Source organism: Vicia villosa, linkage group LG2, assembly GCF_029867415.1.
Source record: "Vicia villosa cultivar HV-30 ecotype Madison, WI linkage group LG2, Vvil1.0, whole genome shotgun sequence".
Classification (NCBI taxonomy): Eukaryota; Viridiplantae; Streptophyta; class Magnoliopsida; order Fabales; family Fabaceae; genus Vicia; species Vicia villosa.
In genome coordinates this window covers 17,557,955-17,579,495 of record NC_081181.1, presented here as the reverse complement: position 1 = coordinate 17,579,495, position 21,541 = coordinate 17,557,955, and the positions used below count along the sequence as shown (strand labels likewise).

The following is a 21,541-nucleotide window of genomic DNA, read 5'->3' as shown; positions in this document are numbered from 1 at the left end:
AACCGATCTCCCATTCTCGTTCCTAATCGCCTCACAAACTGAAATTTCCTTATCCTTCGACATCTTACACAGGCCCGGATATTTATCCTTCGCTCTCATGCCTTCCAACCAAGGATCCTTCCAAAAATTAGTTTCCATTCCATCCCTAATTACATTGGACAAGTTGTTATCAAACCACCTATCACTAAACCTTCCTTCTTTTCTGTCCAGCACATGCAGATTTCTCCTCCAAAGGGAGTTGAATTTATCAACCTTCTCCTCTCCTTGTCCAGTTACCCCATACTTGCACTCCAAAATTTTAATCCACAATGCCTTATTCTCATTAATCAACCTCCACTTCCATTTGTCTACTAATACTAAATTAAATGCCTTTAAGTTTTTTAACCCCAATCATCCTTCCTCCTTTTTCCTACAGATTTTTTTCCATTGAACCCAACTAACTATTGATTGAAAGTACGCTATCTAAATGTTTTTTTTAATGATTAGTTAAGAAGTTAAAATTTACAAAATATAAACAAAATGATCGATCTTGATAGGAGAAAATGGGTGATGCACTGACAATGTAAAAAAGTTTTACACTGTCAGCCAATCACGACCATGAATCAGGACAAATCAGACTGTAATTTTAAAAAAAAAAATTATATGACATGGAAAAATAATTTGTTTCTATTGGATGACAGTCTAAAACTTTTTTACACGGTCAATGCACTACCTTTAACCTCTCTTGATAGATCCATGTCACTCAACTGACATCCATGTGGAGTGTCGCATATAATCACTCAATCTTATACAATATTTCGCTTATTCGCAAAATGTCTTATCCACTAATTCAATATACACGATCACGACCACCGCATAAAAATTTCCTTTGCATTATTTGTTGCTACAACAATCTACATATCGGGGTTAGAAAATGGAAATGGCTCGTGTTTGTGGCCACAAACCACTGCGTTTTAACGATCTCTCACAAAGCCGCCACAACCACAATTCTCGAGGACTAGTAGGGCTGTGCAAAATATCCAGTTTTGAAAAAACAATTCATAACCAATTTTAAACCATATTGAAAAAACCAGAAAAAGTAATATCTAGTTATTGTTGCATCCATTTAAATTTTTAAAATTCAATTTGGTTTTATAACCGATTTAAAAAAAATCATTGGTAACCAAAGTTTTATTGTCTCATTTTATTTTAACATTACAGCTTTAAAATTAATTGGTTTTAAATTGGAATTTTCGATCAATGACTTCCAATGTGGCTTTCATAGTTACATTTTGAGCCAATTATTAATAGATGGTTTATTATTTTTGTTACCACACGTAATAAACAAATTAAATAAAATAATATTTTAAAATTGAATTTGGATGATGCCGCGTGTGTTTTTATCTTTGTAGGTGGTGTAGGGCCAATTACCTATTTGGGATAAAAAGAAAAGTAAAAGAGATTCTAAATAAAAAATTGATTTAAATAAGTTGATTGGGATTTATATTTCGCCTCAATTCTTGGAGGCCCCTTCTTTATATCTCTCTTGCAAGATTGAAGATAGCAACTTTATTTTTCTTGGGATACCAATTGGTTTTAATCCTAGGAAGGAGGCTACTTGGCTCCCTCTTTTGGATAAGATGAGAAAGCGTTTAAAGGGGTGGAGTCATCGTTATCTTAATCTTGGTGGAAGGATTACCCTTTTGAAATCTATTTTGAGCTCTCTAACTATTTTTACCATGTCTTTCTATAAGATGCCGGCTAAAGTGGTTAAAGAATTCACTAAGTTACAAGCCAATTTCTTATGGGGGGTGTGGTCGAAAAAAGAAGCATCCATTGGGTTAGTTGGAAAGATGTGACTTTACCATACTCCAAGGAAGGATTAGCCATTAAAGATTTCAACTTTGCTCTTTTGAACAAGTGGAAATGGAGAATAGCTCAAGGAGGAGGATCTTTGTGGTACGAGGTGTTGAAAGCGCGTTATGGTGATGTGAGTATACTTGCTTTTACCGGTGGTGATTCCTTAAAGCTTACTTATTCATCCCTTTGGTGGCGAGACTTATTAAAGGTTGGTTTTTCCACTTCGGTCATTAACGAACCTTTTTCTTCCAATTGTCGTTTTGTTGTGGGCAATGGGTTTACTACACCGTTTTGGGATGTGGCTTGGTTAAATAATTTTATCTTGAGGGAGGACTTTCCGGAACTTTTTGAGATTTCTTCTCTTAAAAAAGTGTCTGTAGCGGCTATGGGAGGATGGAGAGAAGAGGAATGGATTTGGGGAGATTTAGGAATTTCGGAGGTGGAGGCCGAGCAAGCGGGTTTGGATTCTAAGTTGGCGGTGTTAAGGTCTCTTTTAGAGAATTTTGGGGGGTTGGAGGAAGATAGAGATTCCGTGTGTTGGTTACTTGATTCGGAAAAAGTTTTTACGGTTGCTTCGTGTTACAACCGGTATGTTTCACTTCGAACACCTTTCGGCCCCACTAAAAGGAACGAGGAGGCTTTGGAAATTATTTGGAAAATGGAGGTTCCTTTTAAGATCAAAGCTTTTGCATGGAGGCTTTTTGTGAATAGGCTCCCCACTAAAGATCTTTTAGTGTATAGAGGTTGTTTGGAGGGAAATTGGTGCGTGGGTGGATTATCCGAACCGGAAAGAGGAGGAGTGTATGCCATCTTTTATGGAATGGTATTTTAACGGTCGGATCAAAGGTACTAAAGTTGGAAAATTGGGGGTGTTTTGGCTTGCTACTTGTTGGATTATTTGGTTGACAAGAAATGGCTATTGTTTTAGGAATGACATTTGGAACATTAACAATATTGTTTGGAACATCAAGATTTTGGTGTGGAGGTGGTCTTCCTTTGGCGACATTGCTTACTCCAATTGTAACTTTTACGATTTTTGCAAAGACCCTTTGTCTTTTATGTCGTAATAGGAATTGGTTTGTAATATCGTTTTTTTGTCGGACTAGTTCTGCTCTTGTGTATCAAGGTTGGAGAACCCTTAGTTCTCCCTTATATGAAATTCTTGCTTACACAAAAAAAAAATTTAATAAAAAAATATGTAATTTTATAAAATTGTTTCAGTTTTTAGTAATGATTTAATAAAAATTAATTTTTTAAATATAAATTTTACTATGTTAAATTTTTCACAATAAAAATTTAATTGAAATACATTAACCGTGCACAAGAATTAACCTTTAACTCTAATAATAATATTTAAATTACTGAATTAAAATTACTTTTTAATTTATACCAATTGAATTCATAATATTTTCTACTCTATAAATATTCTTTTATGCAAATCAATTTTAAAAATATATATAATTAAAATATTTTTCTTTAATTTGCAATAAATGATTCTCTATAACTTCTATAAATATTTGACTTGTTTTGCCGTCAAATTTTTAAGATGAACAAGTTTTATCAGATAAATTTTAACGAATTTACTTTCACAATCGAGTGTCCTATACACTTTAAACAAGCTGGTTAATTATTTAAAAACCGGTTATAAAATCAGTTATGTTTTTCTTAAAAAACTAGTTTTAAAAAATGGTTCTAAACCCAATTCATTATATTGGTTATTACGTGGATATGGTTTGGATAGTGAAAAATCCAAACCATGAACACCCCTGAGGAGTAGTACTATCCATGGTTATCAAAAGAAGCCCCAAACGTCTCAAATACACAGATACAAAAACTCGCTTCAACAAGGTCACTATTCTTTCTCTCTTCTCTTTACAGTTTACAGTTAGTTAGTTGGTTACGGTTTGAATTGAATTGAACAATATAACAGGAAGGAGGTTTGGTTTACATTGAAGCTGATCCATCTGGCTCTGATTCATGGAAATTGGGACCAGTTCTTAATCTTTTGAAACAAGGTGCTGTTGGAGTCATCCCTCATAGTAGAGGATTCGTTTTCATGGAAGTGATTCATTTTTTGTTTCTACATAGATATGCAATAGCGTGTGACTTCGAAGGTAATCTTGTTAATCTCATTCTCAACCATGTTTTCTCCCTAAATCACTACATTAACCAAGGGTATATGTGTGTTGTGTTGCAGAATCAAGAATATAGATGCTTCAAAGGTTAGTAACACGGTTAGCTTGTCTTTATTGAGTTGTTCTTGTGCTGCTGCCAGCCAATTGGATTTTTATTCAATATGCTTTTTATGTCCGGTTGCATTTACACGTAGAGAATGCTTGTAACTGAATACTTGATTTTCAGACTAATTGTTATGTTACAAATCTATTTGGTATGCTTGGCTCTACCATTACTTCGGTTTTTCAGGGCCTTGATTTTGTTGTTGATGGTGGTGTAAGATTGGCTCAGTCGTCCACTGTGGTCGACATGACCAAATTGCCTCCCAGAGTTCTACGGGAAGGAAAGGTAGCTATCTATCATTTGATAATTCAGGGTACGATTACAGACTGGATGGTATTGGAAGATCATTAGGAAACTGATGTTGATGAGGATCTCATCCCTGCTGCCATTTGAATGTTAATCATCTAATTTGATTGATGATTTAGCATCCAAAACCAGTTAAAGCATACCCACAAGGTGGAGAATTTGATGTAAATAAAAATATATACTTTTGTAAATGTTGACATAGTTGACCATGTAAAGTATGATGTGGGTAAAGTTGGACCCTTTTTTTTTTTATCATTATAACAAAGAAAAATTGAAATTGACATCACCATATCATAAGGTGTGAAATATATCTTTGGACAAGAAACAAATCTATCATTGGAAGAATATATTAAGAAATTCTAAGCTTTCGATTTAGAGTAAGCAAAGCCAGCAGCATTTGCATTCCTAAAGTTAGTTTCCTGTACAAGTAAAAAATCATGTTCATCAACTCAAATTATTTTACCTAACAGCCTTCATGAGATCCTCTAATGCTAGTCATGAAATATTAAAACTAAATCTCAACTTGTGTCCATTTGTTCTCCATCTTCAGTTTGATCTTGACTAATCTCATTACCATTTTCATGTTTCTGTGTTTCAGTTTCTTCTTCACCCTCAGAGATTTCTTTTGATGTCTCTTTATTAGATGGTGCTGGCAATGTTTTTTCTACTAGCTCTACTATTTCAGCTATCTGTTCATCTGGAAAACGGATTGCACAATCCTCTATGATCTGCATAATAATTAAAAGTTAACAAACTGATCACAATTATGCAAAGGTACAAACATGACATTCAAATGCATATTGTTAGCCTTATAGATTCTTAGCATACAAATATCATCAAACACAACACAGCACACTAATATCTAGGCTTAACGCATGCATATCTAGTAACCAGTTACTACAAAGCTTCAAAAACTGACAATCCGACACTTCAAAGGTAAACATAAAAATATCAAACAATACATTTTGCAGAGAACATGGACGCATAAAAAAACGCAGAAATTGCTAACGTAGCATCTAACAGATTACTCGGGCATAAAATAAATGAGAAGAACATAGTTATGATACTTACATGAAATAATTCAACTTCAGCAGCTGGCCTGATGTTTAATACATTCAGAACCTCGGCCTCTGACAGCTCATGTTGTTTAATACTTGTCAAATATTCTTTGACGCTCTCTCTTGTTTGACTACCAGCTGCAGTATTAACTAAATAATCGTAAACCTGAAATCACAAAAAGCATCAATATCGATTGGCAATGAATAATAAAGGGTTATCTATGGCCAGCTGTCTTAGCAGAAAAACAAACCTTGTATTCGGACATTGCTACTTTGGCAATAACCCGTGTTGGATCTTTTGAAGCTCCTTTACCTCGTATGAAATCAAGGACCTCGAAATTTGTAAGTGCAGAAACATTGGCCTCCAAGCTATGAAAAGATGATTAAAAACATCAATAATGCGTCATTAGAGAAAGAAAGAAGGAGATTCATTTGAAACATTTGCACCACAATTTTGACAAGAATGGTAGTAACATACATTTTCATCTCTTGCAGCAAATAATGCCTCTCCTGCAACAAAACCAAATAAGTAAACAATATAACAATTACAGAAATAAATTTCCACAAAACACAACAAATGATACTGCTAAAAAGCTCCACATTCCTTTCCTCTCTCCATAAACCCTAAACGATAGGTTTACCTGATACTAAAGTTTGAGTATCAACCTGTACTAGTAAACAACTATAGACACTAACATTACAATTATTCACAGTATGCACACAACTCAAGTGAAAACCAGAATTCAAAAAAAGTGCACAAAAACCAGAAGGTTTGAACATTAAGCGCTCACGGAAAAGTGTCCGGAAAATTACAAGAAAATTAGAGGCACATAGAAACACGCCAACGGTTCCAAAAATCAACTTGGTTCGGTCAAACTTCACTCCGGAGACCGAAATCCGCAACTGTTACAGTAGCAGAAAAAAGGAACGAAACTTGTCCGAATCGCAAAAATGTTCGCGTGGAGAGCTTTGAAATGATGAAGAAAATCTGTTTTCATTAATCATTTGCGTTAAAACTCCTTACGGACCAAAAGTTAGAGCAAAAACACCGATTCCAACACATTTCGACACGTTCGACTAAACTCAAGAGAATTAATGTGGAACATGCTTGATTATGATACTTGAGTCCTATGGAAATTATTACAACTCTTATCAATGGTTTATGTTAGTAAAACATCAAGTGTGCCAATAGTTCCTCATGTTATGTCAATGTTGGAGATTGTGAGCAAAACATGAGATAAAACCAAAGTATCAGTAGCATATAATTTGAGAGATGGCACTGCAAGTTAGTAGACAATGTTAATGCATAACACGAGTCGGCAGCACAATACGAACCAACATTTACAATCCTGGAAGTTAGTACAGCAACAATTGAACTTCAAATAGTACCGAATGGAAATTAGCAAACAAGTGTGATGTTCAAGACTTGACATTGTTGAGACCAAATGATTTTGGCTTTGGGAAAAAAAGATGATGCTACACGTTTTGGTTTAAACTCAAAGCTATTTCAAATCTCGTCGTCGACACAACACCGACACATTAATAACAACACAAATCCGGAAGCATGTCAACATGTCAAACTCACACACAAAGTAGCAAGCAAATGAATGTTAAATTGAGCTCGGCACCTCGATACCCCGACAAAACACAATATTAGCATGTTTGGCATCAAAACTTCAACACGAGCGTAAGTAAGCACCATAGAACTCAATATCCAGCAAATATATCCATATCAAAATTCCAACACAGCAGCATGTAAGCACAAATTCCATAAGCTTCGGCATAACGACATGAGGACACCGCACACAATATGGTAAAGTTAACATTAAAGTATCAACAAAATGTTACAATCCGAACAATTAAAGGGACAAGCATTAGGCAAGGTATCCGACACCAGTTTTAACTGTTAATAATAAGCACCATTTCATTTCAATGTCAAAGACTCTATGTCAAAAGTAAAGCCTATGTCAAAATACTCTGTGTTAAATTCTATGAGAAAATCAATCAAACACTTAGAGTGCTAAGTTTATATGCTAGAATTTTATGTCAAAAATCACAACACAACTCTCTTGCACAGTAACAAAAACACAAGAATCAAAGATTGATTTTGCAGAAAGAGAGAAAATTGTACAGATGGAAAATATCGAATACAAAGATCAAAGGTAGTCTAAGCACTGTCATTAACATATTATAGAAACCTACATAAGAAAAGGGCAGGTGAAAACTATTGTACCGTGAAAGAAGACGGCGGCGCGGTGCTCCGGTTCGAAACGGCGAGGGGAGGGCGGGAAGAAGACGGTGGCGCGGTGCTGCAGTTTGAAACGGCGAGGGGACCAGGATTATTTTTGGGCGCAGCTTCTAGGTTTCTAACCGTGAACAACGATGCTGATGAGTGATGAACATGAACGGTCTCTTAATTTTTGTTTTTAATTTCTAAACGCAAAACGAAGTCGTTTTGCTTTAATTTAAAAAAAAAAAACATTCGGTTTACACAAACCGCTGATTTAGCCGAGTTAGCGGTCTGACTTGGTTTTCACCATTTCACACCAGTTTAACGGCGAGAGCGATCCAAGCATTAGACCAGACTGGTAACTGGTCCGATTTTTACAACACTGTGAAAAAGTATCATAAAATATTTTTGAAATATACATGTTATAAAAATTGTAAAGAAAATGTAAGAATTTATTTCAAGAACTTATAAGTATGTAAGAATTTGTAGAATTTATAGAAAATGTAAGAATTTATTTGAAAAAAAGTGCAAAAAAGAGACATGGTAAAAACAATACCATAAAACTCACTTAAAGGAATAAAAAAATTTTAAAATTGAAATGAAGAAAAAACATTAAAATAATTAAGTTATAGAAACTAAATGGTGAATAGAAAATGTTTGGCAATTGTTTTTCAGTTTTTCAATACTCACTTGAAAAACGTTTTTCGTTCAACTTAGAAATTGAGTTACTCAAGTTTTTCTCAGACTCAGCTTGGAAAAAAAAAATCTCTTAGACGCATTCAACCAAACCACACCTGTCGTCACCATGAATTCATCAAGGTAATGTGTTGTTCGTTGTCGCCTACTTGCTTGTTCACCTTTCCATTTTGTTATTCCGAATACCTTATATTGCATGCATCGTTCATCGTCTTCGATTCACCGAATAATCCGATTAGGGTTAATGTAAACCATCGTTTTACATATACACATGTGTCATCGATTAGGGTAACAACTAACACCATATACGTTATGAGTTAGGGTTTTATATTCACTTGCATGTGATAATAATCGTTCAGTATGGTTTTGTCAGTTTATGGTGACATAAAAGCTTTCCATTTTGCTTAAATACCGTAGTTGTTGATCCTTCCATTCGATATTTGATATTATTCAGGAGTTAGGGTTTTGTAATAGGCCTTAATGTAATGATATTTGATCAGTATGCTACTATCATTAATCGTTTTGTCGTTATGCGGACATGAAGTTGGTTGCGATGAAAGGAAACTTCTTGGGAAACGCACGCGTAGTTTCACTCTGAAAACGATGTTAGAGGAGTTAGAACGTGCGAAGAAATCCAACACAAAGGTGATGAGCGGTGCAGGGGCAGCGAAGGTGAAAACAGAACCTGGCGTGGTGAATGAAATATGGGAGGGTGATGCTAAAAGTGTTGCTTCTGGTGAACAATCTATAGGAGGGAGAGCGAAAGGGAATGGGAAAGGATATGCTCCCGTCATTGATGGTCGCGCCGCACGTGCTAGTTATCAGCAAACAATTTACCGATCATCTGATTCAAAAAGGTATTTTTGTAGTGATTGTTAGTTATCTGAACATGTATTCTACTATAGTATTTGTGTTGAATAGGTACCATTTAGGATACTAAGTGTTCTTTATTTGTTTGGACTCTCTGTATGAGTATTGAACCTATCATGGTGTCGGTAAAAGTGAAGGGAAAGGCTGTAGGTGTGGCCATTGGTGATGAATCGGGAGGAAAGCACGAGAAAGTCAAGGGAAAATGCAAAGTCTTTGGAATGGATGTTGGTGCCGCATGGCCTACTCGTCAGGACCATGTTTACCTCTCAAAAGACACCGCAAGGTACTTGTGTTATTAGTTATAGCATGTGTGGTCATGCAATATAATTTCCTGAACAGGTTGGAAGGTTCTAAGGAGCATTATAAGTATACAGTTTTTGTGTTGAATCTGTGTAGGAATCGAGAAGCTAGGTATGAGTTGGAGAAAGTGAGGGGCAAGGCTAAAGTCGTGGAAGTCGATGATGATACGGCAAGAATGCGTGAGAAAGGCAAGGGCAAAGGCTCGCATTTTGGAAGTGTATTTCGTGTAGAGAAAGAACAAATATGGAGAAGGGTTGTGACTAACCCGAAGAAATTGAGAGACAACGTTCTTGTAAGTCATTATGCCACGGTATTGTATTACTAAACTGGTTTGCAATCATTATTCTCTCTATAATTTATAAGGGTTGTATAATATTGCAGCAAATTCCCCGAGCTGTAATCCCTGCATGCATACGTGGGTTTATTTGTTGGAATTAGTTGAAGTCGGAATTTATCGATATTATTCTAAAGGCGTAATTGGATTAATGTGTTGATTTGAGCAGTTAAGCTTATGGTCAGATTAATTAGTCGGATTTGTCGGAGAAATACAAATTGCGAGTTGGTATTATTTAAGCTATGGATCGATTGTAGTTGTGGAATATTATTGGAAATAATATTCGTTTATGTTATGTGACTATTTAATTATTTTATGGTGTGTTTTGTGATTTATTTGATATACTTATGAGGTTATTTAGCATTATGCAATTTTATTAAGTAATTAGTAGTGATAATATAATGAAGTTATTAGTATTGAGCCCAACATAGAGTTAGTAGTAGCATTTGGGGGGTGTAAGATTAAGCCCATTAGTAACATTAGAAGTTAGTAAGAGAAACAAAACAAGAGAAAATTGGGAAAAAGGAATTAGAGTTGACATTTGTGAAAGAAGGAAGAAACAAGAGAGGAGAAAGCTAGGGCATAAAGGGGGAGAACTCCATTGGGGAAGAAGAAGCTTTTGAAGAAAATTGCTAAGGTAAGGGTAGGATTCTTACTCTCTAAGGGTTGGCATGATGATGGGTATGGTAGAGGTTAGATTTCATAATTGTAAATCCATGAATGTGTGAAGAATTTTAATTGTTATGTGTTTTTGGATGTTATGAATTATGTGTGAAATTGGTGCAATTGATGGAATAAATGTTTGCATGTGAACAATGGTATGATGTTGGTATTTGCATTGAAAAACTATGATTATTGGTGATTTTCGTATGGGGAAATTATGAGTTTTTAGGGTATTGAAGGGTTGAGGTTCGTAGCAACAAAATAGTCAATTTTTGGGTCTGCTATAGCAGGAACCGAGTTCCCAGACTTTCGGGAGCGAAAAATGTGATTTTTTTGGATGGGAACCGGTTCCCAGTTTGGAGGAACCGGGTTCCACTGTACAGAATTGTTTCAAAACTTCAAAAAGCCATAACTTTTGACTCGGGTGTCCGTTTGACGCACTGTTTGGAATGTTGGAAAGCTAAAATAAATTCCTATCTTATAAAAATGGATTGAGAACCATTAAAAAATTATTTAATATAAATTATACTTGTGGTTCGTATTCGATCTGTATGAATTGATAAGGATGTTGTATGCTTGATGCAATTGGTTGTACGAATTCGATCTGTATGAGCTGATATGATGCCTTGTGATGAACTAACAATAAATATGCTTTTATTAAGAAGTTGAATTAACCGTGCCATGTCGTTACTTGACTTGTGTAATGTGATTTTTGTTGTTAATATGATGAATTTAGTTGAATTGTCTCCAATTGTTGGCGAGATAACGTTGTAGGCCCTATGGCCAATGTTGATAAGTTGTATGTTGCTGTTGAATTTGTTGTTGTTGTAGACCCTATGATCAATGTTGATATTTTTGTATGTTGGCATATCCTAATGATGTGATTGAGAAGTTCTGAATTATTATAATAGTAATGATGTTGTTGTTGCCACTGAATCTTGGCATATGAGTTGGAGGTTATTCCTCGTTGATGTTTAGCTGATGTTATTGCGTGTTATGAATGTTGTATTTTTGGATGTTGCATCATTGAGTCGCATCCATTGCATGAAAGAAGATGGCCATAAAATGGCAAAGACGAAGGCCTGAAAATGGCAAAGACGATGGCCTGAAAATGGCAACCACGACGGTCTGGATTGACAAATTTCTAAGATGGGAGTTCAGCTCCAAATGGTACCACATGCATATGCATAGTATTGAGTCGCATATTAAGTCGCATTTTTGAGTTGTTGTGATAATGAAATAGTTGTCATAGTGTGTTGATGATATCATTGTGAAGTTGAGATCGTTGTGTTTCTTTGTTGATGGTTTTATTGTGGTAAAAGTTGTATTGTGTTGATAAATGTGAAGTTGTAGTAATTGTTGTATGAAGTGGTAAAATTATATATGATCTGTATCTCCTATATTATTTATCATGCATTCCTTTATATTGTAAGATATCTCACCCCTTCTGTTGATATTTCCCCTACCATGGGAAATAGGCAGGTACTCAAGAATAGTTGTGGAAGTTCGAAGTAATTTTATGAAGTCTTTATGTTGCTCTAAGATAAGTCAAGAGGGTCAGGCTCTGATACGTAGCACTCGGGGGGATAGTTGTTATTATTTAAGTTGTTATATTCTAAGTTGAAATTTATTTTAGTTGAAGAAAAGTATTAAGTGGGATTTTATTAAGTACTTTGTTGTTTAAAAGTTGTTTCAGTTGAATAAAGTTGTGTTTCCGAATGCTATGTATCAATGTTAAATAAAATATAGGTTGTTTGTTGTTCTAAGTTGAAATGTGACATCCTATTTATATGTGTTATGTATCTGTTATAATGAGCTTTTATGTGGTTGTTTATAAGTTGGAATGTAATACCTCATGTTGATTGGAACTTTTTCACTCTGATTTTTATTATAATTGTTGGGTAGAATTGGGGTGTTACAATGTCGGAAATCATCTCAAATGTGTTAGAACAAGATTTGTTCTTATCAATTATCTTAGTTTTGATGATAACAATAATATGAATTTTGCTTAAGATAATATGGTACTCTAATCCAATGCAATTTCCCTTTCAGGAAATATATAAAGAGTACGCATAATTCAGCGCTCAGAAGTTGTGTCTCAAATGGTTCAGCATGCAACATCAGAACATGGTCTGGCAAGACATCAGAAGATGGTCGAAGCAGAATCAGAACATGGGTCTATGGAAGCATCAGAAGAACATGAGATCAGAAGCACTGAAGATCAGAAGATGGTATCACGCTCAGAAGCACTTCAAGATCAGAAGATCAGAAGATGCTATGCACCAAGCTGTTTGACTCTGATGATATTCAAACGTCGTATTCACAAACATCAGATCAGAAGGAAGTACAGGTGGCAGACTACGCTGACTGACAAAAGGAACGTTAAAAGCTACTAAAGGCTACGTCAGTAGACACAGCGTGAACAAGGCTCGAGGTAGTTGACAAAAGCGTATAACATTAAATGCGATGCTGTACGGAACACGCAAAGCATTAAATGCATTCAACGGTCATCTTCTCAACGCCTATAAATATGAAGTTCTGATGAGAAGCAAGGTTAACGATCCTGAACAAATACAATTCAAATTAACTTGCTGAAACGCTGATCAAATCAAAACTCAGAATCTTCATCTTCATCAAAACTCACTACATTGCTGTTGTAATATATTAGTGAGATTAAGCTTAAACGATAAGAGAAATATCACAGTTTGTGATTATAGCTTTTAAGAAGCATTTGTAAACTCTTGAATAGATTACATTAAGTTGTAAGGAACTAGAGTGATCGTGTGATCAGTATACTCTAGGAAGTCTTAGCAGTTGGCTGAGCAGTTTGTAACTAGAGTGATCGTGTTGATCAGAATACTCTAGGAAGTCTTAGGAGTGAACTAAGCCTAGAGTGATCGTGTTGATCAGTAGACTCTAGAAAAAGTCTTAGAGGGTATCTAAGCAGTTGTTCCTGGAGTGATCAGTGTGTGATCAGAAGACTCTGGAAGACTTAGTTGCGGACTAAGTGGAAAACCATTGTAATCCGTGCGATTAGTGGATTAAATCCTCAGGTTGAGGTAAATCATCTCTGCGGGGGTGGACTGGAGTAGCTTCGTTAACAGTGAACCAGGATAAAAATAATTGTGCAATTTATTTTTATCGTCCAAGATTTAAAGTCACACTTATTCAATCCCCCCCTTTCTAAGTGTTTTTCTATCCTTCAATTGGCATCAGAGCGCCGGTTCTAAGGTGCAAGCACTTAACCGTGTTTAGAAAAGATTCAGGAAGAGAAAAACGCTTCATTTAAAAGATGGTTGATGAAAGTGAAAAGTCTACACCTACACCTGCATCTACATCTGGCTCTGCTGAGCAATACAACGGTAACAATGGTTATACTAGACCGCCGGTATTTGATGGTGAAAACTTTGAATACTGGAAAGATAAACTGGAAAGTTACTTTCTGGGTCTAGATGGTGATCTATGGGATCTTCTAATGGATGGTTACAAACATCCAGTAAATGCCAGTGGCGTGAAGTTGTCAAGGCAAGAAATGAATGATGATCAAAAGAAGCTTTTCAGGAATCATCATAAATGCAGAACTGTTTTGCTGAATGCTATCTCTCATGCTGAGTATGAGAAGATATCTAACAGGGAAACGGCCTATGACATATATGAGTCCTTGAAAATGACTCATGAAGGAAATGCTCAAGTCAAGGAGACTAAAGCTCTAGCCTTAATCCAGAAGTATGAAGCCTTCAAGATGGAGGATGATGAAGACATTGAAAAGATGTTTTCAAGATTTCAAACTCTTACTGCTGGATTGAGAGTTCTTGACAAGGGATACACCAAGGCTGATCACGTAAAGAAGATCATCAGAAGCTTACCCAGAAGATGGGGTCCTATGGTGACTGCATTCAAGATTGCAAAGAATCTGAATGAAGTTTCTCTGGAAGAGCTTATCAGCGCCTTGAGAAGTCATGAAATAGAGCTGGACGCAAATGAGCCTCAAAAGAAAGGTAAGTCTATTGCATTAAAATCTAATATCAAGAAATGCACTAACGCTTTTCAGGCTAGAGAAGAAGATCCTGAAGAATCAGAATCTGAAGAAGAAGATGAACTGTCCCTGATCTCCAGAAGGCTAAATCAACTCTGGAAGACCAAGCAAAGGAAGTTCAAAGGCTTCAGAAGTTCAAGGAAATTTGAACGTGGAGAATCTTCTGATGAAAGAAGATTTGACAAGAAGAAGGTCATGTGCTATGAATGCAATGAACCAGGACACTTCAGGAATGAATGTCCAAATCTTCAGAAGGAAAGTCCCAAGAAAAAGTTTCATAAGAAGAAAGGTCTTAAGGCAACCTGGGATGAGTCAGAAGATGATTCAGAAGATGAGCAGGCCAACTGTGCGCTGATGGCGACAGAAGATGACGGATCAGAATCTACATCAGAATCAGATTCTGAAGAGGTATTTTCTGAACTTACTAGAGATGAGTTAGTTTCCGGTCTAAATGAACTTCTGGAACTCAAGTCTCAGATTAGTCTCAAATACAAAAAGCTGAAAAAGCTATTTGAATTTGAAACAAAGAAGCTTGAGTTGGAAAATTCTGAATTAAAAGAAAAACTTTTAAAATTATCCAATAATGTTGGATCTCCTTCTGATTCAGAAAAATCCACTCCTAGTCTAAACCATATTCTGAAAGAATATGATTTAAGTTTCAGGAAGTTCTTATCTAGAAGTATTGGCAGAAGTCAGCTAGCTTCTATGATATATGCTGTGTCTGGAAACAAAAGAGTAGGCATTGGTTATGAGGGTGAAACCCCATACAAACTTGAACCTGTTGATGAAATGAAAATTACATACAAGCCATTGTATGATCAGTTCAAGTATGGCCACTCTCATGATATTAGGCACACCTCACATGCACAAAGTTTTCACATAACACACACCAAGAAGCATGTGACACAACCTAGGAAATATCATGAAACTCATATTAAAAATTATCATGCTGTTCCTCCTATTGCTTATAATGTCAAACCCAAGTTCAATCAGAACTTGAGAAAATCTAACAAGAAAGGACCCAAGAAAATGTGGGTACCTAAGGATAAGATCATTCCTATTGCAGATATCCTTGGCTGCAAGAAGGACAAAGCACAACATGTCATGGTACCTGGACTCTGGATGCTCGCGACACATGACAGGAAGAAGGTCTATGTTCCAAGACCTGGTGCTTAAGTCTGGAGGAGAAGTCAAGTTTGGAGGAGATCAGAAGGGCAAGATAATTGGCTCTGGAACTATAAAGTCTGGTAACTCTCCTTCCATTTCTAATGTACTTCTTGTAGAAGGATTAACTCATAACCTCTTATCTATCAGTCAATTAAGTGACAATGGTTATGATATAATCTTCAATCAAAAGTCTTGCAAGGCTGTAAACCAGAAGGATGGCTCAATCCTATTTACAGGCAAGAGGAAGAACAACATTTATAAGACAGATCTGCAAGATCTTATGAGTCAGAAGGTGACTTGTCTTATGTCTGTTTCTGAAGAGCAGTGGGTCTGGCACAGGAGATTAGGTCATGCTAGTTTGAGAAAGATCTCTCAGATTAACAAACTGAATCTGGTCAGAGGACTCCCTAATCTGAAATTCAAATCAGATGCTCTTTGTGAAGCATGTCAGAAGGGCAAGTTCTCCAAACCTGCATTCAAGTCTAAGAATGTTGTTTCTACCTCAAGGCCATTAGAACTCTTGCACATTGATCTGTTTGGACCAGTCAAAACAGCATCTGTCAGAGGAAAGAAATATGGATTAGTCATCGTAGATGATTATAGTCGCTGGACGTGGGTAAAATTCTTGAAACACAAGGATGAGACTCATTCAGTGTTCTTTGATTTCTGCATTCAGATTCAATCTGAAAAAGAGTGTAAAATCATAAAAGGTCAGAAGTGATCATGGTGGTGAATTTGAGAACAGATCCTTTGAAGAATTCTTCAAAGAAAATGGTATTGCCCATGATTTCTCTTGTCCTAGAACTCCACAACAAAATGGGGTTGTAGAACGAAAGAATAGGACTCTGCAAGAAATGGCCAGAACCATGATCAATGAAACCAATATGGCTAAGCATTTCTGGGCAGAAGCAATAAACACTGCATGCTATATTCAGAATAGAATCTCTATCAGACCTATTCTAAATAAGACTCCCTATGAATTGTGGAAGAATAGAAAGCCAAACATTTCATATTTCCATCCTTTTGGATGTGTATGCTTTATTCTGAACACTAAAGATCATCTTGGTAAGTTTGATTCCAAAGCTCAAAAGTGTTTCCTTCTTGGATATTCTGAACGCTCAAAAGGCTACAGAGTATACAATACTGAAACATTGGTTGTAGAAGAATCAATCAATATCAGGTTTGATGATAAGCTTGGTTCTGAAAAACCAAAGCAGGTTGATAATTTTGCAGGTTATGATATTGACATATCAGAAGTTGTTGAGCCAAGAAGCAATGCATCAGAAGCAAAGCTTCTCAGAAGCAAAGAATCTGAAAATCAAGTATCAGCTTCTCTGGAGGATCTAAGCATATCTGAAGAACCATCTATCAGAAGATCATCCAGACTCATCTCTGGTCACTCAGAAGATGTTATTCTTGGAAAGAAGGATGATCCAATCAGAACAAGAGCATTCCTTAAGAACAATGCAGACTGTCAATTAGGTCTTGTATCTTTGATCGAGCCAACTTCTGTTGATCATGCTCTAGAAGATCCAGACTGGATAATTGCTATGCAAGAAGAACTAAATCAGTTTACAAGGAATGATGTTTGGGATCTTGTTCCTAGACCAGATGGATTCAATATAATTGGTACAAAATGGGTCTTCAGAAACAAGCTCAGTGAGAAAGGTGAAGTGGTAAGGAACAAAGCCAGATTGGTGGCTCAGGGTTATAGTCAGCAAGAAGGGATTGACTATACAGAAACCTTTGCACCAGTGGCCAGGTTAGAGTCTATTCGTCTATTAATTTCTTTTGCCACTCAACATAACATCACTCTCTATCAGATGGATGTTAAGAGTGCCTTCTTAAATGGTTATATAGATGAAGAAGTTTATGTCCATCAACCTCCTGGTTTTGAAGACTCTATGTCTCCTAATCATGTTTTTAAACTTAAGAAATCATTATATGGATTGAAACAGGCTCCCAGAGCTTGGTATGAACGCTTAAGTTCTTTCCTTCTGGATAATGGTTTCACTAGAGGAAAAGTGGACACTACTCTCTTTTGTAAAACCTTTAAAAGGGATATTTTAATTTGTCAAATATATGTAGATGATATTATTTTTGGAACATCTAATGCTACACTTGGAAAGGAGTTTGCTGAGTCTATGCAGGCTGAGTTTGAAATGAGCATGATGGGAGAACTCAAGTATTTCCTTGGAATACAAATAAATCAAACATCAGAAGGAACATATGTTCACCAAACCAAGTATGTGAAGGAACTTCTGAAGAAGTTTAATCTTCTGGACTGCAAAGAAGCCAAAACTCCTATGCATCCAACATGCATCCTAGGTAAGGATGAGGTAAGTAAGAAGGTAGATCAGAAGTTATACAGAGGTATGATTGGATCTCTTCTATATCTGACTGCTTCTAGACCTGACATTCTGTTCAGTGTTTGTTTGTGTGCTAGATTCCAATCAGATCCTAGAGAATCTCATTTAACTGCTGTTAAGAGAATTCTAAGGTATCTGAAAGGTACTACTAATGTTGGCTTAGTTTACAGAAAATCCAAAGAATACAACTTAGTAGGATTCTGCGATGCTGATTATGCTGGAGACAGAATTGAAAGAAAAAGTACTTCAGGAAGTTGCCAATTTCTTGGAAGTCATTTGATCTCCTGGTACAGCAAGAAGCAAGCAACCATTGCTCTATCAACCACAGAAGCAGAATATGTCGCTGCTGCTGGTTGTAGTACACAGATGCTCTGGATGAAGAGTCAGTTAGAAGATTATCAGATATTTGAGAGTAACATTCCTATATTCTGTGATAATACTTCTGCTATATGTTTATCTAAGAATCCTATTCTTCATTCAAAAGCTAAACATATTGAGATAAAACATCATTTCATAAGGGACTACGTTCAGAAGGGTGTTTTTTCTTTAAACTTTGTGGATACAGACCATCAATGGGCTGATATCTTTACAAAACCCCTGGCTGAAGATAGGTTTAAGTTCATTCTGAAGAACATCAGTATGGATTTATGCCCAGAATGAGAAGATGAGAAGTTCTCATGTATGAGTATCTTCTGAAATGAATGTGGAACATTTTTTTTTAATCAGAAGTTCTGATTGAATTCTTTTAGAAATTATGATTCGGTTATTACTAACGTTTCATTGTCTAAGTTGATTCAGAACCTCTTTTAAAGCAAAACAGCTGTTACGTTTTATCTCGGGATGGTAAACCTGTCGTTACTATTCATGGATAAGCGCGCGTGCAGTTGAAGGGACGCCGACCATAGGTAACTGTGCTAGTCACCTCATTCGTCTTTATTATCTCTCCTCACGTCACGTAACATTAAATGCTTTTCATCATTCGTTTCATTTCATTTTCTTTTTAAATACTCTTCAAAATGGTTTTTGGTTTCCTATCTCTCTGTTTTCCTCTTAAAGTTTTTTTTCTTCTCTCTCTCTCTCTCTCGTTTTTCATTTCTTCTCTCAAAACCCAGCGTTCAACCTTAGCCTGTTGAAGATCTATGACTCAAAGGCGACAGATCTCTGTGCATCTCGGGATGGCTCTTCTAATACCTCTCAAGTCAGATCCTTCTTTGATGTTGTTATCAACTTTCATCCAAAGACAGAAGACTTTCTTGAGTTGTGGGAAGATATGCTCAACTTCTATGTTGAGTTTCTTGACCGAATGTTGTATTTTTTAATTTTTGTAGTCATTTCCTCTTTGGAAATTCTACTTTGTATTTGCTAGGAATGTTTCTCATCTTGTTAAACATAGGAACCTTTTGTAATATCTTTTGATTATCAATGAAAAGTTTCTTTGTGTTTTACATTCCAGTAAATGTTTTCTTTTGTCGTTTTTATACATCTGAATCTTTTTAAATATTCTTTTTGATGTTATGACAAAAAGGGGGAGAAGATAAATGATAAATGATTTGATTAAATCTATCAGTTGCTGGGTAAAGGCTCCCACACATTCACTAACAAGAACTGCAAGTTCTATATGGTTTAAGTGTTTTGCAGGTATAAAGAAGTGAAGAAAATCTTCAGAAGCAAACACTAGAAGCAAAACCATAAGAAGCGTTATTCTGTAAAAGGAATAAGCTCTTGGAAACTGAAGCAAGCTGAGTGCTGTCAAGCTTCAGAGATCAGAAGCAAGAAAGAAGAATGAATCAGAAGCACTGATAATAGAATTTGAATATCTTTGTCTATCCTGTTCTTACAAAATTCTATTTGCTCTGATACATATAATGTTATGGCTCTGATACATTATTTGCTCTGATACATTATTTCAGCCTATATGGCTCTGATTCATATAATGTGTTCAAACATACATTTTATGTTCTAACTCGTTCATGCTGACTTTTGTCGTTTAGTTTTTGTTCTGTAACATTTCAGGATGTAGAGATGCTCTGATGATGCTCTGGTACATTCAACAATGTTCTGATACAAATCTAGCATGAAGTGATGTTGGTAGACATTCAAAGTTCTGAAGCTATCCGAGGGAAGCAGAAATCAGAAGATGTGAATGTTCTAAAAGATCCAGAAAACTCAAGTTCTGAAGCTGTCCTGAATGGAAGCAGAAGTCAGAAGCTGTGAATGTTCTGAAGATCAAAGAAATTCAAGTTCTGAAGCTGTCCACGATGGAAGCAGGAATCAGAAGCTGTGAGTGTTCTAAGGATCTAAAGAAATTCAAGTTCTGAAGCTGTCCAATGGAAGCAGAAGTCAGAAGCTATGAATTCTCTGAAGACAAAAGCTTATATGACCGTTTCTACCGAAATAATCAGGGAAGTCTTTTATTAAAGTTCTTCGAGTATTTATTTCAGGGGGAGATTATTTATCTCAGGGGGAGATTGTTAATCTCAGGGGGAGACATATTCATATGCTTATGCTATAGCTGTGTAATTTGTCTTTTGCCGTCTACTCTTTCTGATCGCAAATTCATATCATTTATATATGTTTTTGTCATCATCAAAAAGGGGGAGATTGTTAGAACAAGATTTGTTCTTATCAATTATCTTAGTTTTGATGATAACAATAATATGAATTTTGCTTAAGATAATATGGTACTCTAATCCAATGCAATTTCCCTTTCAGGAAATATATAAAGAGTACGCATAATTCAGCGCTCAGAAGTTGTGTCTCAAATGGTTCAGCATGCAACATCAGAACATGGTCTGGCAAGACATCAGAAGATGGTCGAAGCAGAATCAGAACATGGGTCTATGGAAGCATCAGAAGAACATGAGATCAGAAGCACTGAAGATCAGAAGATGGTATCACGCTCAGAAGCACTTCAAGATCAGAAGATCAGAAGATGCTATGCACCAAGCTGTTTGACTCTGATGATATTCAAACGTCGTATTCACAAACATCAGATCAGAAGGAAGTACAGGTGGCAGACTACGCTGACTGACAAAAGGAACGTTAAAAGCTACTAAAGGCTACGTCAGTAGACACAGCGTGAACAAGGCTCGAGGTAGTTGACAAAAGCGTATAACATTAAATGCGATGCTGTACGGAACACGCAAAGCATTAAATGCATTCAACGGTCATCTTCTCAACGCCTATAAATATGAAGTTCTGATGAGAAGCAAGGTTAACGATCCTGAACAAATACAATTCAAATTAACTTGCTGAAACGCTGATCAAATCAAAACTCAGAATCTTCATCTTCATCAAAACTCACTACATTGCTGTTGTAATATATTAGTGAGATTAAGCTTAAACGATAAGAGAAATATCACAGTTTGTGATTATAGCTTTTAAGAAGCATTTGTAAACTCTTGAATAGATTACATTAAGTTGTAAGGAACTAGA

General features: G+C 36.0%; 2 protein-coding genes across 3 annotated transcripts; one reads left to right on the top strand and one right to left on the bottom strand.

The window, feature by feature from the left end:
• Positions 1-3,549: 3,549 nt before the first annotated feature.
• On the top strand, positions 3,550-4,659 carry LOC131649428 (uncharacterized). 2 transcript variants are annotated; one of them, XM_058919191.1, is made up of 3 exons: positions 3,550-3,687; positions 3,770-3,953; positions 4,037-4,659. In XM_058919191.1, exons 1-3 carry the CDS (start codon positions 3,625-3,627, stop codon positions 4,048-4,050), a joined length of 261 nt encoding a protein of 86 aa, XP_058775174.1. In that variant the 5' UTR covers positions 3,550-3,624; the 3' UTR covers positions 4,051-4,659. The 2 variants fall into 2 exon arrangements, with proteins under 2 accessions (XP_058775174.1, XP_058775173.1); XM_058919190.1 differs by having other exon boundaries at positions 3,770-4,659.
• LOC131649429 (uncharacterized) lies at positions 4,655-7,839 on the bottom strand. Its single transcript, XM_058919192.1, has 5 exons — positions 7,675-7,839; positions 5,920-5,951; positions 5,693-5,810; positions 5,455-5,607; positions 4,655-5,111 (listed from the first exon to the last, which is right to left on the bottom strand). Exons 2-5 carry the CDS (start codon positions 5,925-5,927, stop codon positions 4,902-4,904), a joined length of 489 nt encoding a protein of 162 aa, XP_058775175.1. The 5' UTR covers positions 5,928-5,951; positions 7,675-7,839; the 3' UTR covers positions 4,655-4,901.
• Positions 7,840-21,541: the final 13,702 nt, after the last annotated feature.

Excerpts from the sequence above, each read along its gene's own strand:
- LOC131649429 (XM_058919192.1), bottom strand. Across the intron at positions 5,608-5,692 it reads TAGCAATGTCCGAATACAAG|GTTTACGATTATTTAGTTAA; the intron begins GTTTGTTTTTCT and ends TTGTGATTTCAG. Across the intron at positions 5,112-5,454 it reads CTGAAGTTGAATTATTTCAT|ATCATAGAGGATTGTGCAAT; the intron begins GTAAGTATCATA and ends ATTATTATGCAG.
- LOC131649428 (XM_058919190.1), top strand. The coding sequence starts at position 3,625 with ATGGTTATCAAAAGAAGCCCCAAACGTCTCAAATACACAGATACAAAA. Across the intron at positions 3,688-3,769 it reads CAAAAACTCGCTTCAACAAG|GAAGGAGGTTTGGTTTACAT; the intron begins GTCACTATTCTT and ends ACAATATAACAG.